General features: G+C 46.8%; 1 protein-coding gene across 1 annotated transcript in view; it reads left to right on the forward strand.

Annotated features, from left to right (window-relative positions):
* The window catches only part of LOC146197999 (ras-specific guanine nucleotide-releasing factor 2-like), a 64,103-nt gene that overhangs the window by 12,365 nt on the left and 31,878 nt on the right, over positions 1 to 19,860 (forward strand). The window contains exons 2-6 of the mRNA XM_084592548.1: positions 5,743 to 5,936; positions 7,655 to 7,765; positions 10,925 to 11,042; positions 18,563 to 18,723; positions 19,473 to 19,554. Coding sequence (XP_084448674.1) covers positions 5,743 to 5,936; positions 7,655 to 7,765; positions 10,925 to 11,042; positions 18,563 to 18,723; positions 19,473 to 19,554 — 666 coding nt within the window. The remainder of the gene's footprint in view (positions 1 to 5,742; positions 5,937 to 7,654; positions 7,766 to 10,924; positions 11,043 to 18,562; positions 18,724 to 19,472; positions 19,555 to 19,860) is intronic.

Consider the following 19,860-nt stretch of genomic DNA (forward strand, 5'->3'; position numbering starts at 1 on the left):
GTCAACAATGGCTAAGGCAAAAAATAAACGCCGTATTTTTTTTTTTAAATATATTAGTAGTACTTTTTTTTACTGCCGCAGGATCTTGGCGCATTCGCATGAGGACTAAATTTAGCGTGAAATGTAACGCACGCCGACGTGGGTTCCCGGCATGTACTAAATGTGATCCTCGGGCGGCGTGCTGTTTCACTTGGTCTTCGGGCCTTTAAGGACAACATTGCAATGCTAAAAAAGAAGACAAAGAAAACCTGCTTCTCGTGAGTCTTTGTTTTTCGAAACGGAAGATAGAAAAACGAAATTCCAAGCAAGCACTAATTTGCCACATGAGAGGATCACATTAAAAGCACACACTGCGAAATACAGTTACGAGTTACAAATAAACGTAATGTATTTTAGCAAGAACAAACAAATTGAAACAAGCAGAAACCTTTGAGAGATAAAATTTAAGCAGGCTCTAGCTTATATGATGCTTCCTACTTTTGCACACTCTAGAAGACGCGCACAGGAGTGATAATATTTTCTACGCTTTGGAACAAAGCCATACGATATCGCAATAAGAACAAGATAGTCACAGGATGCGAGATAAATGTCTGTTTACGATAGACAGAGCCTGTTTCGCTCACTTCAACGTTATTCTCGACATTTCACGACTTTTTCTGCAGCAGGACGCGCTTGAAGATGGCATTCAAACTCAAAGTATATACCAACCTCATATTGCACAAATCCAGGCGCGGAAATGCAAAGGACAGCGCGTCAAATGTTTTGCTTTTTCAATTCTGATTTCCCGCAGGAATTATTCCCGTTCAATTGTTATGAATAAACACTGGCGCGGGCGTTTCGTATTGCAGCGGGAGCGCCAATCGATACTACAGTAAGCGCTCTATGCGAAGGTTAAGCTACTGTTGTCCTGGCGATGGCAGAGTGTGTTCGTGATCATTTTTTGCCTTCCCTGCTAGTAAAAAAAGGAGCAATATGCCGCCTTTCAAACGGCATCTAGCTTGCCCAGGTAACAATGCGCTGCAACGTCTGTTCTACACCAACGTGTATGAAAATTGAAGATTTAAGACTTATATATTCCGAGGGCTGGTTTTTTTCTAGCCATTCAGGGTTACACAGGCAAAGTTAAATTCGAAGGAGTATAGACAGGCGTAGCGATTGGTACGTTTTTCTTAAGAGTAGCATTGCCTTTGCTAAACCAAGAGCATATAGCGTAGTGGGGTAGGAACAATATACCCCACGGGCAGTGAAGGCTCGTTTCTTTGACCGTTTTCTTTTTTATTTTGTGCATGCGCTCCTTGGATGATTGCCCTGCCTGTCCACAGCATGCCAAGCGTGCCTCGAGACGCATGACAATAATGCATGCTGCCCTTCTTCTGCGTTCGCGTTGCAAAGTGCCGCTCGAACACGAAATGTTCTGTCTCTTGCAGCTCTTTGAGCATACCGAGGCTTTTTCTTTGAGCGAAGAGGCTGCGATGTAAAGAATGTGCTTGAGCTTTTATTCACACTTATTGCACACAGCTATGAGACAGTTTCTTCTTCGCTGAACCCTCGATCTTTGCTACTACTTTAAAGTACGAGCCCGTCAGTACTGTTGCTTAGACGCCGTAGCGTAAATAACACTGTGTGCTTCAGATCCGCGAGCCCCAATTTGTTTTTGCTGCTACGTGAGTTCAAGACACGATACTTTCTTTTGCCCCCCCCCCCCCCCCTCAAATAAAAAACAAAAAGGGAGAAGAAACGGCAGGCTCAGAAAAAACGCGACCCCTGTGCCTGCTCATCATACGGGTTTACCGTTACTAAAAACAGTCTTGCAATTTTTCTTTGTGCTGATGTGTTTCGCACATAAAATTGAATTAGAGCCTTAAACTAGTATTTGGTCCCGTCTCATCCTTTCGCGATGATTTATTTTATTACTTGGTGTTCCTTTATTATAGATAAGGTCAACACCCTCCCTGTTTACATGTAGCACTTCTCCTGCGGGCTCATTCTCATCCTCTTTCCGTTCCGAATGAACGGCAAGGGATTCCATCAAGCCTATTAGGGCAGCTAGGGAAGGAAAGGAGGAAGGGGCATCTCCTTCCCTCTACTATGCTAACCAACAACCGGGTCACGAGGCAACGACCAACTGTCGGCGCGTAATGGCTGTGGAAAAAGGCGGCGCGCGGTGCCTGATGCATCCCAGTTGCCCCAATTAGAGCGGTGGCCCAACACAGCCGAGCGGTGCGCATCTGGGTGCCATCACTATGCCCGTCGGCACCCCGTTGGTCCGAAAGCGGCAGGCGCCCTGTAGCCGACGCTACGTTAGCTAGCCTCCAGGCACGTCTCCTCAATTACACCAGCCGCGACGCGATATGTATGGCGCATTTCACTCAGACGGCGCTTGGGGCAATTGGCTGGTCCCTGATTGCTCCATGCAGGAGCACCACCAGCACCGCACTGCAACGGTACATTGCAAGTAAGGAAGGACGAAATTATTTACCACGGATAATCGGTCTGCGCGGTAACCGAGCAGCTCTGATAGACTACGCCCTAACATAGCCTGTCCAAGACCTCTGTCCAAATGATTCCACATTAGCTCCTAAGCAGACATATATTTCGAAAGCACAGGCAAGTACGTTCTATCCACTCTTTCAATAATTAAAAACAGTAGCTGGGGTTATACTACGCTTAAACGCAAACACGGCGACGGAATTGATTCAGCTTTAGCATTAAAAAGATGTGACTGTGATGGGCCACAGAAAAATGCAACGTATCGTAAGCTCTAGCCTATCCAGTGAAAAAGCGGTAAACATACAAAACATGGCTACATTTTTTTACTTTTTATTTCTACAGTCGTGTTGTCAGGCGCGGACTCTTTGAACACCTGAGGTTTCCATACCAACCCAGGTTGAAAGCTAGATACTACCCGAGTAAGTGGCACAAAATTGGCAAGAATTAAGCTTTTCTGACATCCTAAGCACGTTCTGCTTAGCACATTAGCAAAATCTCACCTTTTGAAACACACAGCCAGCCAACAAACGAAGCCTGCGCGTGCGAGAGTCGGCACTTCGCCCGCGAATTCTTGCGTCGCCTGCTGATGAATGCGCCTGGCGTTCAGTGCACGGTCCACATTGCGCCTGCGGCATGCCGAGGTCATGTGAATGTGCACGACGGCACTCACGAAGTGGACCGAGCTTGATGGCTCGTGCTTTTCTATTTCGAATATTTGCTATCTACGTACGCTTCCCATTGTTGCTTCAAGTTGTCTCAGCCAAGCGGTGTCTCGAACTGACGCTCCTTTAAACAAAGCAGCGTTTGCTACCTCTTCATTTTTGTTTATCGGTGTCATACTTGATTGCTTTGCTTAGATAACATGATACCCGGTAGAGTATACAACAGTACCTAGTGTCCACCACGCAGGTGTTCTTCGTGAAATGATATTAGTGAAACGGATATGAGGGAACGATATTAGTGGAACGAATAGAAGTACCGATGAGGAAATTTCTGAAAAAAGAAACAACGATTGAGTATTTATCTGTTAATTGCTCTAACAGTAGTGAATTCACTGCGTGTTTCAGCGAACATTTTCGAAAATTCCTGAAATAAGGAATTCAAAATGAAAGACATGACAATAATGCAGGCAAATTTCAGCAAGAGTTTCGCATGCGAAATCTAAAAGTGATTTCATACTAAATAAGCTTATTTGGGCCGACTGCGCTTACCGTAGCCGAATCAAGATTGTTTAAGACTAGCAAGGCGTAATAATAGCTACTTTCTATTCGGAGAGTAGCGTACAGCCGTAACATCACAGACCTTTAGCCTTAGCTAGAACTAAAGGGTGTTGCGCAACTACATGCGCGAAGTATATTACTTCTTCCGACTAAACCGCTGAATCCTTACAGCTCGAATTTCCCACAGAAATGACATTTGGTCGTCAGTATTCTTTATACCAAATTTGATTTGGGTAACTGCCTGATTCGATCAGAATAAGTCGGATGTTTGCATCGTCTAGCATAACGAGCCGCGATCATAGCGATGGCACCGGTAGCGCCATCTCCCTTTGTTGCAGCAACACTGCCATAGAGATTCGGCGAAGGAAGGGGCGCAGTGGAGTCGTTTTGCTGAAGGTTTGAAGAGCTTAACTGATTTCTGAATAACAATTATCATTTTGCCAAAACTACACTAAATTTGAAAATGTTTGACTGCATATCATAATAAATAAATTCGCACTAAAAATATTTGCATGAAAAATTTGGCCTATGCAACTCTCAGCCTCGGTGGAGAAAATTTACTACAGAACTGTTCTAATTATATTTCTAAATAAACTAGGTGCCCTCATCAACTTTGTAATTAACGCGGCACCGTTGTTTGTGCCAATGAGGAGGGTGAAGCCGGGGACACGATGATAATACATTAGTTTGTAAAACAACAAAAAGCCAATTTTCTAAAACACTGAATACTAAGAGTTCCGGTGCTTTCTTCAGCACAAAACCAAAACTGAGCGCATTATACGCGCAGGGAGCTTCGCGCAAACGTGACATCCGCTGATGACGCGTTCAGTAACTGCGGTGCCCGATCCAAACTACCAGTGACATTCCGCAACGTGAAGTACAATAACCTGCTTCGCAGTCTGCTGCCAGGAAAAGTACAACATTGCGAACTGCGGGGTTGCTATCTTTTAGAGCAGCAAAACAAAATAAAGTGCACGAAACGGCAAAGTAGATAAGGCAGTTTGAATTTGGTACCGTGGTCATTGGAACGCGTCAGCAGCGTACATTGCTTCTACATCGAGCTTTCTGCGCGTCCAATGCGCTCAGCTTAGGTTTCGCGAGGAAAAAGCACCGAATTTACGAGTGTTGTGGGGCTTTATAAAGTGGGCCTTCCTTCCTTCCACAGACTGTTTAGCGTCGTCTTGTTCACGGCTTCCATGTCTTTATGGACGCTACCTACAAAACTGCGATAAAAAGGGTTAAAAATTAGAAAGTGTTAGCTGATTAGCTGTATAATTAGAAGAATATTGTAGCGAATTGTGTCTGTCGAGTCTGGTGGTGCGCGGTGCGCCGATGTAGGTCAAGTGGTAGCTACGCGGCCGCGCGCGGCGCAGCAAGGAAGAGCTCGGTTGTGCGGCTAGTATGCTTCGCATAAAAAGTGTAACCGGCTTATCGCCACCTCCTCTGGTTTCAAGTGCTGAAGCTACTCGCTGTACCATAATATGGCGCCCAAGATGTCACATGAGTACATCGGATTCGTTTGTATTGAACCACGAGTGGGCGAGAATAAATCCTCGTTTCGTGACATTAGTTGTAATTAATTAGCCATCAGCTATACCGGACCTACCTGTTAATTCGTGCATCAAACTGCGAAGTTTCAAAGCTGCTAGAGCGATGACCTGCCTCCTCCTGTGGCAAGGTAACTGCTTTTATCTGGAATATATATATATATATATATATATATATATATATATATACTTTGCATCTTGGAAAAGCTTCCCGGTTGTTACAGCGCGGAAAAGAAACCCTGCAGTTCGAGGCACCGCGCGGCGTTCATTGCTGTCGTTTCTGGCGGGCAGCTCAGGGCCCGCTTTTAGCTGGGACCCCAGCGAGTGGCCGTTGGCGTCGCTCCGTGTATTCGACGTGTGTGCGTACGCGCGTCCGTGCGTGTCTTCTCTCTCTCTTTCTGTCCTTCGTCCCGCCGTCCTCTCGATGCCCTCCTCCCTCTTCCTGCCTCCCTCCTTTCCATCGGTCGCGGATGGCGGCCCCGCAGGAGATCTGTTCGACATGCTCCTTCCGATGCTGACCATCTACCAAGAGTACGTCCGCAACCACCACTACAGCCTCCAGGTTTTGGCCGAGTGCAAGCAGCGCGACAAGTTTGCCGCCATACTGCAGCGACTCGAGGAGAAGACCGTGCTTCAGGGGAGAACCCTGGAGACATTCCTCACTTACCCCATGCACCAGGTTGGTCTGGCACAACCGCCTGGAGCTGGTTGCTGTTGTTACAACAGTAGCAACAATCCTACACACTTCACAGGAAGAGGGAAGGGGCACATATTTGTTTTATTTCTAAAGCACCCTTATAGTTATTCATCACCTTTTTTTCTTTCTTTTTTTTTTGCGCATAGGAGTACTAAATATTACTACTGCTCCTCTCACTTTAGAAGTTTAGGCACCCACTTAAATTCCAATGCTTGGAAAAAAGATCTTGCAGTCAATGTGAGCCTGATACAAAGAAATAAACGTTTTTTGCCAGTGTCGTGTTATGCGGAATATTCTGACGGCGGGGGTACGTGCACCACCCAACACGTACACTTTGCAGTGTTATTAATTGAAAATAAATGAACAGGGAGCAGAAAGAGCAAAGCCTCACAAGCTGCTGACCGAACGTACTCCAAGAAAATAAATCGAAAAGATGGATTTTTGTATTGCTGCACGTTCAGTTTCATGCTGCTTACCAAACCCCACGACGATGCTGTTTTGCTAAAGAGCTTGAGCGTATCGGAGGCTTATTAATGTCTCCTGACCAGCTCACACGCTTGCTGGGGCTTCTCAACAGCCAGATGGAGACGCTCTTCTGCGTAAACTCCACAAGCTAGGCCTGAATATGTCCACGTCAGTCACATTGTGTACTATGTACTGCTGAGTGCAGCAGTAGTACAGAGCGGAATAATTTTCGCGGTCGACGCACCCAAGGACTACGCCATCCTACAAGGGTAACAACGAGCGCGTGCTTGAGAGACGATAGCACGCAATGCGCAGGCATTTGAAAAAAGAGCGCCATCTACACATAACGAACAACCTTAGATGTGGTGCGCAACATTATGCAAATAATGCGCACTCTAGCGAAAAGGCCTCTCTAAACTTTTCTGTCTCACTTCAAATGCGTCAGAAGAAGTTATGAAACCTGAGCATAATTATTACAACATAGTATTTCAAATGCGTCAGAAGAAGTTATGAAACCTGAGCATTATTACAACATAGTATTTTTGAAGCTGGGAAACCCTTATCCGCATAAGCGTCTCTCACAGCCTGACTTACACGTTAAACCCCACAGACCAACGAACCTTAACCCCATAACGGGCCGTATTTATCATTCGATTCAGTTTCCGCAATAAAAAGTCACTCATCCGACGAGCTCAAACATGCTGGCCAAAATAGCCTCCCATGCATACTCCCAGTAAACAGTGTGAAACTGCAGTATTGTCCCCCCCCCCCCCTCCTCTAGTTGCTCGATAAACATGAATAACGCAATGACGTGAGCAGCATTACGCACGCATGGTCGTGCTATCTCTCTGCCCTTTAAGGATTTATGTCTCCCTACAAAGCCTCTGCTATCAATACTTCCCTCGCTTTCATTCGTATACCTCCGCGTTTTCTAAATTATCAAGCGGACATCTATATAAAACAGAATTTTGTACCCTCCATGACGTGAAACAGTAAAGTGTTTTCTGAACCACGGGGCTGCCAGGTGGCTTAGTTTCCGTCGTTATATTCGCCTGTTGTCGGGGTGTTACGGTGACGAGTCAAAATAAAGGGCGACCGATTACGCCGTTCTCCCGAGTGCTCCTTTGTGTCGGAGAGGCCGCCAAAGCGTGCCGCCGACCGGGACGGGCAATGCGGCTGTCGTCAGCATCTGAATGTGCATTCGTAACAGCGGGGTGATCGAAACTGACATGCAGGTGCCTCGGTACATCATTACGCTGCACGAACTGCTGGCGCACACACCACACAACCACGTTGAACGCAGGAGCCTGGAGACGGCACGGACCAAGCTCGAGGAACTGTCACGCGTACGTACTCACTCTCTATTCTCTCTCTCTAACGGTGACCCGCTAATGATGCTGACCCCGAGTGTGGAAGAATCGCAACCAAATGAGGGCGGCAGTCCAGTGAAGCTACATATCGCATTCGGAGGTCCCGATACAGTCACTGACTCTGGGACCTCCTTCTGTATGTATAAGCTGGAATATACTAAACGGATATAATAAAATTGAATTGAATTGAATTGAATCTGTGGCGGGGCAATGGGCTGGAGTAGCGTGGGACAAGCATGACTGCTCACTTTTCGGAGCTCGGTAGAATGCAACTCACAACGACGTCATATTTTTCAGAAACATAAGAAAGCCGGCATTCTCAGAATTTTGACGCAAGATGAGATCGTTAGGATACGATGTGACAAGATAAATTATGCGAAAATGGAATATTTCTTGTCAATGTCGTGGCTAACGCGGGTGGCGAATACACAACGTTCATAGCTAAAAGCTTGTGATACTTCACAATTTTCGATGTATAATACTAATCACGAAGTGACAGAAATGCCTACATACAGCGGCGATTTCACTGTCGCTTTTACCATGTAATGCTCAGTTGTGCGACACAAGCACCTACTCATGCCTTCGCGTATTCTGAGCCTGTTAGTAATTAGACAAACGGCAGGAGGTGAATCAAAGGCCACGCTCACTTTTTCAGTAAAAGCCAGTGCTCAGTAGGTGCGGTTTCCAGCAGAAACAGCGATAAGGTCTAGGTCTAGAGCGCTCATAGAGAGTAGTCCGACCCCAAATGGCTGCTACACAAGCACATCGCTTTTCTATGTGCCTTTCTGTTCCACTGCATTTTCCCTGGAAACCTTTGTGTCGTGTGCCAAATTCCGCCTTGCGGAATAACGAATATTCACTTCATTTATATTGAACGAGCCAATCAATACATTATTTGTTCTTTTCCGACATCTGCCTGCATGCAGCCTTATCACTTCGCGCACGGAACGATTTTTCACTGTGTATTTGTTCGTTGTCGCGAGACGTGATGTTATCATTTTCTTTGTTTCGCAAGCTGCGCCGGGATGTATAGCGAATAGTTCCAACCATGCGCGTCTGTTTTCTCGTTCGTGCTAGTCACCTTTCGTGTCTTTATACAGGTGTTTCTATGACGAGGGTAAATTGAGCCCTGACAAGTGCACCGGCCATTCTTAGATGGACGACCACCGATCACGCTCGCTGTTATCGCCGCCGCCGATTGCATTGCTTCTTTTGCTAGCGGAAGAGCTCATAAAGAGTTCATTTGAGCGCAACTCCAGTCTCCTCATTTGTCGCCAACGACATTGTCACCACTACTTGACAATATTTATGAACGTTTTTTCGTTCCTGTATGTGCGAAGCCTTTAACTCGTAAGAACTTTAACTGTGCAGTCAAATTAAGTCTCGCATTTCGTGGTCTCATGGCGCCGAAAACAAGCGCCCACCTACAAGAACTTCGTTATAAAACGAGCATTATGTAATTCTAATCAGCGTTGGTGAAGCGCTGGTTGTACAGGACCTGTCGCGCATAAACCTGTCATGTGGATGCAGGTTTCCCTGTCATTTACACGGCAGACATCAAGTGCGCACAACAAAGGGCTGACCGCGGAAGGCGATGGGAAACCGAATTGCATCCGACTTACAGCTGCGTGTAATGCACTCTCTGAAAATGAACATGCAGTTCGTAATATCCGTACTGCAGCAGGTATGACAAAACTTAAATTCATATACAATGCCGGTAAAAAAAAAAAAAAAAAAAAAAAAAAATCATTCATTTACAACTAGCGGCCTCCCTCACGCTAACAGCTTGGTCAAATTAGCTACAAAAGATGCATGCCTGGGAATATGTGCCCTAATCCTAGTGCCTGAATTTGACCTTCTGCTACCAAATGAAAAGGAGTGTGCGATGTGCAGTTCTCCTTCCATCTGCGTAAAGTTAATTTTTAATTGCTTGTATTCAATGATGTGACAATTTTGCGAACCCCTTTTTCAATTATATAATGATATGTGCACTCACGCCACACAAACGACAACTTGTAAATTACTTTTGACCAAGAACTTTGCTCTTGCAGGTTTTCAACGTTTCGAACACAGTGACAGTTAAGCTAGCCGGATGGGCGCCGGTAATATACCACAACAATCACTAGCTTTAGAGTTGGCAAGGAACTGAACTGCGTGATAACACCTACTGTCAGGATTGAATATGACTTTTCTTTTTCCCCTGCACGAATATTTCATTACAGAAGGAGTTCACAAACATTTAATGCGAGAGTACTAATCCAGAGGGTAACCTTGGCTTGCTTGTAAAGTCACGCCCGTGCATAGCAACAGCTGACTCTACAGACTGTAATCCCTGCACAGGTATGACACTGTGCCTACATGCGATAGCGATGATGATGGTCAATCATGAATTACCCAATGCCCTATGCTCTTGACAGTCAGATCGAAACCGCCACCGATGCTAGCGTCGACATCAAGGGCAACTGAGAAGAGCGTGTTGCCGGGCTAGTTGGTGATCCATTGGGTAAAAAATTGCGCAAAAAACACAAAGGACAAAGAAGAACACATAAGACGTATGACAAGCGCTTGTCATACGTCTTATGTGTTCTTCTTTGTCCTTTGTGTTTTTTGCGCAATTTTTTACCCAATCAAGGGCAACATCAAGGGCAACATCAAGTCTCGCAATATGACACTGCAGTCATGCAGCCAATCAATAAAAACAAATTTAATTGGTGAGAAATATGCATCTCATTTCAGCCAGCTACGCAAAACAATTTAGAAAGTAAGGTGGGTAGATGGGATCGGGAAATTTGCGGGGATCAAATGTATGCAGCTGGCGCAAAACCGGGTTTGTTGAGGGGGTGTGGGAGAAGCCTTTGCCCTCCGGGAGTTACAGTCATGCTGCTGGTGACGATAATGAAGATAATGATGACATAAATCTGGACTACCGAAGACCAAAACCTGCACAAACAGTTTTCGCGTATAATATTTTATAGAAATTATCTGCATTTTTTCTTCATCTGATATGCCACGTATTATACACACTGGTTGGCCTTGCTGTAAACATGGTGCCAGAATGAGTATAACGTGTGAAAAGGTTGTTATCGCTAGTGTATAATGTACTTAGACTTAATCCTGTCTTCTCCTTCTTCCCAGCAAATGCACGACGAAGTGAGCGAAACAGAGAACATCCGTAAGAACTTGGCCATAGAAAGGATGATCATAGGAGGCTGTGACATCCTCTTGGACGTCAACCAAGTGTTCGTCAGGCAAGGTGAGTGGCTTTTCAGCAGATTTGGTGGTGATGGTGAAAACATTTATTATAATACATATAGGTATATACACTAGGTGGGATGCCTAGACAGGCACTTCATTGGCGTTTGCCGCAGCCCGGGCGCGCTACGTTAAGACCTTTTGGGCCTCTAGGGTGCAGCAGCCGGACAGGGTCGCCTCCCAGGTCTCTCGGGTGGGGTTGGGGATAGGGGGCAAAGATCGATTTTTCTGGCAGGCCCACACCATGTGGTAGGTGTCAGACACCTCCCCACAGTGCGAGCACAGCCCGTCGAATTGCGGATCAAAATGTTTTAGAGTAGCCGGGCACAGCATTGTATTGGTGAGCAGGCGCAGGAGCACCCGCTCGTTAGCCTTTCCCAGCCCTTTGCACGGGGTGGGAAGAGTTTGGTGCGTAGATCTGTAATATTCACATATTTCTTTAAATTTGTAAACTGGGCTGAAATCAAAATCCTGGTCCGCGTCGGGTCCCGTGGGAAATGCCCGGAGAGAAAGCGCGCGGGCGGCGGCGTCGGCTGCCTCATTCCCTTGGAGACCTTGGTGACCTGGAGCCCAAACGAGAGATCGGTACGCGGGATCCGAATCTCGACTGCAATTTTGGTATATGCGGTAAGCTAGGGGAGCAGTCCACCCTTGCTGGACGTTCCGACAAGCTCCTCGCGAGTCGGTTATGATGTATTTGGAGGAGGAGTCAGAGGCTGCGAGGGCAGATTTACAGCAGCTGTTGTGACAGTTCCAGTCAAATGCTCTACTTTCTCGAAGTGGATGGGAACGTCCTCAAGCGGAATTCTTGATTCCTCAAAATGCTTGTCAGGGATTGCCACATTTTCAGAAGGATTAGTTTTTCTGCTAACAACGTGTAGAGTGAAAGAGTGCCTCCAAAGTGGGATGCGGTTCTTTCAGCGCAACTGCCTCTGAAAAGAGAACATACGGATTAAACAACTCGAGTAAGAAATGAGTGGGGCTAGTTTAGTTTCAGCATGGTCTGTGGACGACAGAAACGTGGCTCTCTTGGCTATCTCCGCGAGCCCACATCACCGCACTTCAGTGCAACTTACGGACCTTTTAGCACCATTGGCACATGGTGAAATCATCTTTGCGTACTCTCTGCTGTCTTTGTGACACAAATTTCGGGCAAGGCATAAGCTAAAGCAACCACGACGGAAGACAAAGCACGTCTCTTAGCAGCGACAAGAACAATTTGGGTAGGCGTCCTCTCTGCAGATCCTGCTCGGCAACGCAAACAAAAAAAGGGGGAGGAGCAAAGGGCTTTTGGACTTCGAAATGATGGTAAACTGTGTCCTCGCCGCCACTGCCGCCTGCAGGAGCGTGCATAATGCGCGCAGCGGGCGACCACGGTCCGCGCGAGGCCACTGTGTTCGGGAAATACACGCAAGCGGCGAAGAGCAGCAGCACTCCTCTGGGGCTTGTCCCGGAGCAAGGATAATTAATCCGACCGGGCACTCATTAAGCCTCCCCCCTCCCCCATCTACTCGTAGGGCAGGAAGGGACGACGTGCCGGTATCTTCCCCCCGTATCCGCTCTCTTTCCTCCTCCTCCTCCTCTTCCTCTTACCCGGATTCAGTTCTCACCACCTATTCCCCTTCGCAAATACCACCCTCTCTCTCTAACGTTGATTGTTTGAACCGCAGTGAAAGCAGGCGGCAGCGGCATCTCGACCGCAGGAGCGGGTCTTGAATGGACATCTTTTGCCAAAAGAGTCGGCGTTCTGAGCGCGCGCTAGGCCTCCCCACTTTCCTTCTCTCGGTGCCGGCCGGACATAATTAAACGCCGTGTCAAGATGCTCTGCCTTCATCGCACTCCCAGCCCCTCCAACTCACTCCACTCGTTCACACGGCGCAAAAACGAGATGAAAGGGAAGAGTTAGGGAGGAGCGGGAGAAGATGTATTCGCTCTTTGGGGCTAGTGGGGGAATCTCGCCCCGAAGCGAATTGGAGGCACGAGTGCTCGCCGAAGAGGCGACCGTCAGCAGCGCTGCCAGTCATCACCGGCCGACGGAGCAGCTTCTTCGATTACAGACCGGACTTCCCCCTCCCGCTTTCGGCGCCGAAACGCGGGAATCTTTCCTCGCAGCAGGCTTTCTGGGCGGCGGCAACCTGCTCTCGAGTTGTCTAGAACTTGGTCGCTCTCCGCAGTGATAGGTCTTCAGAAAAGTCCCTTCGAAGGCACTGTGGACTAGAAGTTATATCGCTCGGGGGCGAGATGCTTTAGAATTTGGCGACGGGTGTCCGTTACACTGTAGCGGTCGAATCATTTTATCACTCAGGTTACATGTTGTGAACGCGCGTGGCATAATTGAAAACCGATGAATGAAATGACCACAGATGGAACGACGGTTGCTGGTGCATACCTCTTATAATTAAAGCTGAAGTAATAAAGCTCTTTAAAAGCTCCTTCGAGACGGCTGGCTGCTTTCACGACCAGTGTAGCCAATCTTTCCAATCTCAGCTCGCGTAGCACTAGGTTACCTATGAAGTAGCTTCACAAAATGTCCTGCTTCCTATGTGTCGTAAACAGACAATGCTTAGTGAGAAAAACGTCTATCATTATAACCATGTTCTGAAAAAAAAAAAAGGAAAAAAAAAAAAAAGAACCGGGATAGCTCACTCCAGGACCGTTGTTAAAACTGCTTATTAAGTATTATACTCAAAACGCGATCCCTTCCTAAGACCTGCTCGACAATGCGCATCTCGTCTATAGTTCATGCAACCTTAATTTGCAATACGTGGCACTATTGCTGATTTCTTTCTCATGCAAGCACTTTCTGCACACGAAGGCGAAAAACGGTTAAAACGGACCTGCATTCCATCACTAAGCAAATAAAATTTATTTACAACGCAGCTCGAAATGCTTGCGCTCGAGCACTGCGCAAGATAAAATTGTTTGAGATAGGGCCACGTTTTCCCACGGTACTGGGACAAACAAAAAGTGAGCATAGTCATTCATATCCGGCTTGTTCTGCGCAAGTGTCTCCGAGAGCGAAAGAAATGCGAGTCGTCATAACTCGCAAAGCGCGCGCATGATGGTTGTTCTCCAGAGTGCATCTTGAAGTAAACATTGCTGCGAGAGTAAATCCAGGACCCTGCAAGAAAAAAAGTAAGAATACTTAAAACGACTAGCCCCGTTATTCCCGAAACTCCTTCAAATCCTCCGAGCCTGTCTCCCTATAGCCTCACCGACTCGTTCATTCAGCTCTACTCCTGTCTCCTTCCATTCCGCCACTTCCTCTTTCGTTTCCTTCGCTCGCGCTTCCGCAGCGGCCATCAGTTTGGAATCGCGCGCGGCGCTCCAGTTTTATCCTCGGAAGAAATCCGATCAGAGCCGCACAGCACTCTCGGAGAACTCAGGTTGCCCTTGTTGTCGTTACTGAGGCCTTGTTTTTTCACTCCCGCCCATCCGCTAGCCGGAGCTGTACTAGGAATCCCAGACACGCTCCCAACAACTCCGCCGCCGTAGAAAACGTGGAACAAGGAACTATAATCCCTCTTTTCTGAAGACAAGATTTGCTATCGACCCCCTGAGAACAGTTGGCCCTGTGTGTACAACGAGCCGTGGGGGGGGGGGGGGGGGGGGGAAATGACACCGAAGATGGCGCCCCTCACCAGCCGATATCGAAGGGAAGGCTCGTCGTCGTGCAGTTCCTCGTCGTCTCACACGTGGGGCGTCTTCTTCACACCAGTTCATTATCCCCCGATTAGGTTCGCACCTTTACATTCAATATCTTCTCCCCCCCCCCCCCTTTTTTTTTTATTTGAACTGTTCGGCCGAGAACGTTAAGTGTAGGTAGGATTCCAAATCCCAGCCATTGCCTTAGCCTATTTGCCTTAGCCATTGCCTTAGCCATTGCCTTAGCCATTGCCTTAGCCTATGCGGTCTATTTATTTCGACCGCACCCTTGCAAAATGGCACGCGGCTCCCCAAATAGTTATCCGCCGAACAGAAGAGATAGATACAAATGCAGTGTGCAGAGCAAGAGAATTTTCCCTGAAATATCGTGGAGAGCTTCAAGAACGTGCGAAACGAATTTAAATATAATAAAAGCAATTGCTATAGAGCTGATCGAAGGTTATTTTTAACTAGCTATATTTCAAGCTCTCATATATTCTATCCGTCGAAAATAACTTAACTACATGTGCCTTGTTGCTATCGCCACTTCGTCAGCGTATGTATTTCTATTTCACAAGCTCTTTAAAGGACGTCATGATTTTACACTCGTCTGCCTGTGCATAGTGTTCATGCCACCTTAGTGCAGAAGCAATGAACGATATCGTCAGAGATATCATTACTAAGTGTGCAGTAGAAGTAGGCGATAGGATAGTTAGAGAGGATGCCGTTAAATTATCTACGCAGACAAAATATTTTAATAAGAAACGCCAAAGTTTGAAAGCCACCATCCAAACAGACTGGATAGAACGGGCCGACCTATCAAAGCTAATCAATAGGTGAAAGTGTCCAACATAAGGAAGTATAACATGGAGAAAATCAAGCATGCTCTAAACAACGGTGGCAGCCGTAAAGAGATGAAGAGGGAAAATAGGCATAGGCAAAAAGCAGATCTACGCGCTAAGGGGCAAGGCGGCCAGTGTCATCACTAATACGGAAAAGATAGTAGCTGATGAGACGACTTTAGTTTCGATGCCTGGGCGCCGCCATCTTCCTTTTATGGTGACGCCCCGTATGATTCAAAGAAGGAAAGTCCGCACTGACTCTATTCGACGCCATTTTGGGCTCTGTGTGTGCCGTCGGTGCTGCGGTAACGGCAGTGTACAACGCGCTACTGCGCGCTGCTCGTGGAAGCTGTCCGGAATCGTGGTGCTATTTTGTGTTTTGTTTGAGCACGCCAGCATACCATATCATCCGTTTTGCATGGCGGGAGCTGTTGGTACCAGCAGTAGCGGCCACGGAGCTGCGAAGAACTCCGCGCCGCTTCCATAGGCCGAACTTTCATTAGTGATCAGAGGCACAGCTAACTATGAGGATGTCTCTGTTTTCAATTATATTTCACAATTGTAATGGTAGTTCTAGACACAAACGCACAGTGAATTACCCGTACGGGAAGCCACCAAACGCTGGATTTACTACGAGATATGATTTACAATCATCGCCGCACTGATTTACTGGGAAGTGCGACCCCTTTCATGTCTTGTATTTTCTCTCCAAAGTGCATCTCGATATTGAGCTGCTGCGATAATGAGCTGCGGCGGAGGACGGCGATCTCACCGTGCGCTACTCCCTAGTCGTCGCTAGGCCCAAATTGTTTCGCATTGAAGACACACCGGATGGCGCTTCAGATTTGCTCAGCTGCACTACAGTTAATTGTCTGTCATCCAATCCCGTGGTCTCACGTAACAGAAACGTTTAATTTCGGTGACGTTTCAGTATAGCGGAGCCAGCGCGAAAATAAACGATGAACCGCGCCGTACCAGCGGCAGCTGCCTGCGAGCAGTGCGAGCAGAAGCTTGCTTGTATTGCAGTTATCACTCTTACCAATAACACCATACTGGTCAACGTTCCTCAAGGAAGATTTATTTTTGGCAGTCGGCCTATTATTTAAGTAAATAACAAATTTAGCATGCTCTTCTGACGCTGGCACAAGGGATGAATTGTATCGTTGGAGCGGAGCTTGCGGGAGGCACAGCAGGCGCGGCGTGCTGTGCGTGTTTACGGCAGTGGAGGAAATGAGCTGGGTGTCTTATTTGAGAGTCCGTCGTTGGTACGAAGTCTGTCTGGTTTACAGAAAACATTCATATGCGATTTAATCGAGGATGTACTGGAACGCGGTGAAGTAAAAACATGTAAACCGCGCTCGGACTGTCGTTGCATACTTCCCGCATTCTCTCTGGGCAGTCAGCCCTCGATTTCTTTGATTATTTGTGGCGTCCACGATCACCCTTTGCTGTCCCAATACCGTTACCACCAATAATGACGCTATTGAAGAAATGTAAGTCTTTTAAACAGCAAAATAGTGAGGATCGAGCAAGGCCCCTGCCATGCATAAAGCGTGCGAATGCGCAGCCCACTCGATACTGGCAAAAGTGGGCCGGCACAGTGAAACTGGTTGGAGAGCATTTTCTTTCTCTCCGGCTTTCTTTCTTTAAAACGGTCTATACCGACCCATACAGTAGCCAAAGTAGTCAGAGCAATAATTAGATTGGCAGTTGAAGAGCAATCAGACGTTCCGCCGGTAACAAAGCACGAGGTTAAGAAAGCTTTACGAGCTTTGAAAAGCCTCGGAAATAAACAGAAGTTTACTATGGGTAGCGAAGCACTGGAAGCGACGAATGCATATTTTCAGTGCAAAAAAAAAATACACAGGACGAAGAAAGGAGACAGACGCAGGACTAACGCTGATCCTTGCGCTCGTCCTGCGTCTATCCCCTTTTTTCGTCCTGTGTTTTCTGCGCTGAAAATATGCATAGCTATCCCGTCTTTCCACGATAACACTGGAAGCGGTAGGCGAATTCATCTACTTAGGACAGGTAGCAACCGCTGAAACGGACCATGAAACGGAAATAACTAGGAGAATAAGATTGGGCATGGGCGCGCGAAGAAATGGGCATGGGCAGGGCATGCAGTGCAAAGAGAGGATAACCAATGGTCGCTAAGGGTAACAAACTTGATTCCAAGTGAAGGAAAGCGTACCAGGAGGCGGTAGAAAATTAGGTGGGCGGATGAGGTTAAGAAGTTCGCAGGGGTCAAGAGGATGCAGATAGCACAGGACTGGGTTAATAGGAGTAATACGTGAGAGGCCTTCGCCCTGCAGTGGGTATAGTCCGGCTGATGATGATGGCGATGGTGACGATGGTGTGTTCAATGTTACAGTAGCGTACTAGCATTTTATGGTAGAAAAGCTTTTTTTCTCATATCCAAGGCTGATTTTAGCCCGTTAGTTTTTATAGTAAGTGCTATCTTCTGGTCATTTTCTCTTTTCTTTCCCCATAACCATCTCTTTATTTTACTTATGCCATTATTTTATCAATTAGGGCTATTTTCTGAGCTGCGTTCTACCATTTTCAGGTAGAATCTGTCGCTTCATGGCTGTATTGTTTCATGGCTCTTGTGGTTCAGGAAGGGGATATTTAACCTCATTCGCTAGCATCTCACACATTATCTACAGCTTCCGAAAGCAGTGACTGGGTAGAGCCAGCGCCCACTTCGTGAGCTTGCCGCTCGTACAGTCGTGAGCAAAAGTGGCATACAACACTCAGCCGGTGGCGGAGCTCGAGAAAACTGCATCCCAACTCTATCTAGCAAGAGCTATCTAAGATCGAGACAACAGTGGCGGTGCCCCATCTTATCCACATGCATGTGCCGATGGCTCTGTCCCTGCAACTGTCACTAGATGGCATTTTGATGCAGTTTTCCCGAGCTCTGTCACTGGCTGTGTGTTGTATACCACTTTTGCGCACGACTGTACATATAAATTGCCTGAGTTGCGTCGGTGCACTGGGAACTTACTCTAAGCCTTGTTGGTTGGCACAGGAAATGTGATCCACGTGGTGGGTTCGGACAAGGCCAAGTCCCAGCGATCGCGCATCCCAAACCTCAAGGGCGACAAGGAAGTGGTGCGTCAGTGCTACCTCTTCACCAACCACATGCTTCTCTGCAATCGCACCTCGGCCGGAAAGCTACACCTGGTCGAGGTGAGGAACACACAGCCCCGCATTTGCAGAACAGCTCGACGAAGAGAAAAGGCGTCCGCAAATAACCGGATCCGACCTACTCCACGAGAACTTCTACTGATAATGCCTTGTTCTCGCCGGGTAGTAGTTGTAACCAGCTAAAATATTTTTATCTGTGGGAAGAGAATAAAATTAATAAATATCCATTGCTCTGCGGCGTTGCTCGATTAGGTGTTCAAAAAAGTTAATGAAGCATGCATGTCTAGTCAAGCTTCCAGGCTTTTCAGTGCAATTGTTGAACATGGCAGCGTGGAAATAAGATATTTTTTTCTTTAACTCGCAGTTCGAAAATTTTATCCAACGACTATACATCTTCTGCAGCCAAGTTAATGTATGTTTGCTTCAACTTATCTGCAGGACTTGAAAGCGACTAAACAGCTCCTGCTTCCAAAAGTCTTAAAAGCTCGCGATTCTCACGAGCCTAGTTGAACCTAGTTGAACTTGCAGTAACTGCGCTCTGCGTGCTGCCAGCTTCTAAGATTCTTGGGCCACCTAAAAAAAAAAAAAAATGTAAAACCCGTTAGAAAGCGAAACATTTCCCACAATTGTCAACACCAGATGTAACTAATTAGCCTTTTTTTTCTACATATTTCCTAATTAATACAAAGAGCTTATAATTAAGCAAGTCACTATGGTAAGCTATCTAGGAGCGGATTGCCCGGATGTATGAATCAATGTGACTATTTCTGTCCACCTGTTTTGTTCCGCAGGGTGTAGGGAAAATTCCTCTGGCGGATGCCACCCTCATCGAAGACCCCAACGATCAGTTCCAGTTTATCGTGGACGATGGTGGTGAGCATTCATTTTATTTCTGAGCGTATCTCTGATTAAAAATCACCCAGGACAAAAAAAGAAGAGGAATTCATGTAATTCGGCACTAGTTCAGCGGCAACTGTTAGTGATGTGATGTTTAAGGGAGCGTAGAGAACCACAGTCATAGACGTCATAGTGTCTAGTAAGGACTCTAAAAGACCATGGCACACATTAATGATAAATCAGTGATATGGACAAAATGTAAAAATGCGCGATTGAAACAGGACAAGAAAGAAAGAAACAAAAAAAGACGACAACAGGAGCCCGGACTTCCAACTGTTTAAT

This window comes from Amblyomma maculatum, chromosome 2 (assembly GCF_055883805.1).
Source record: "Amblyomma maculatum isolate TAMU_Amacu chromosome 2, ASM5588380v1, whole genome shotgun sequence".
NCBI lineage: Eukaryota > Metazoa > Arthropoda > Arachnida > Ixodida > Ixodidae > Amblyomma > Amblyomma maculatum.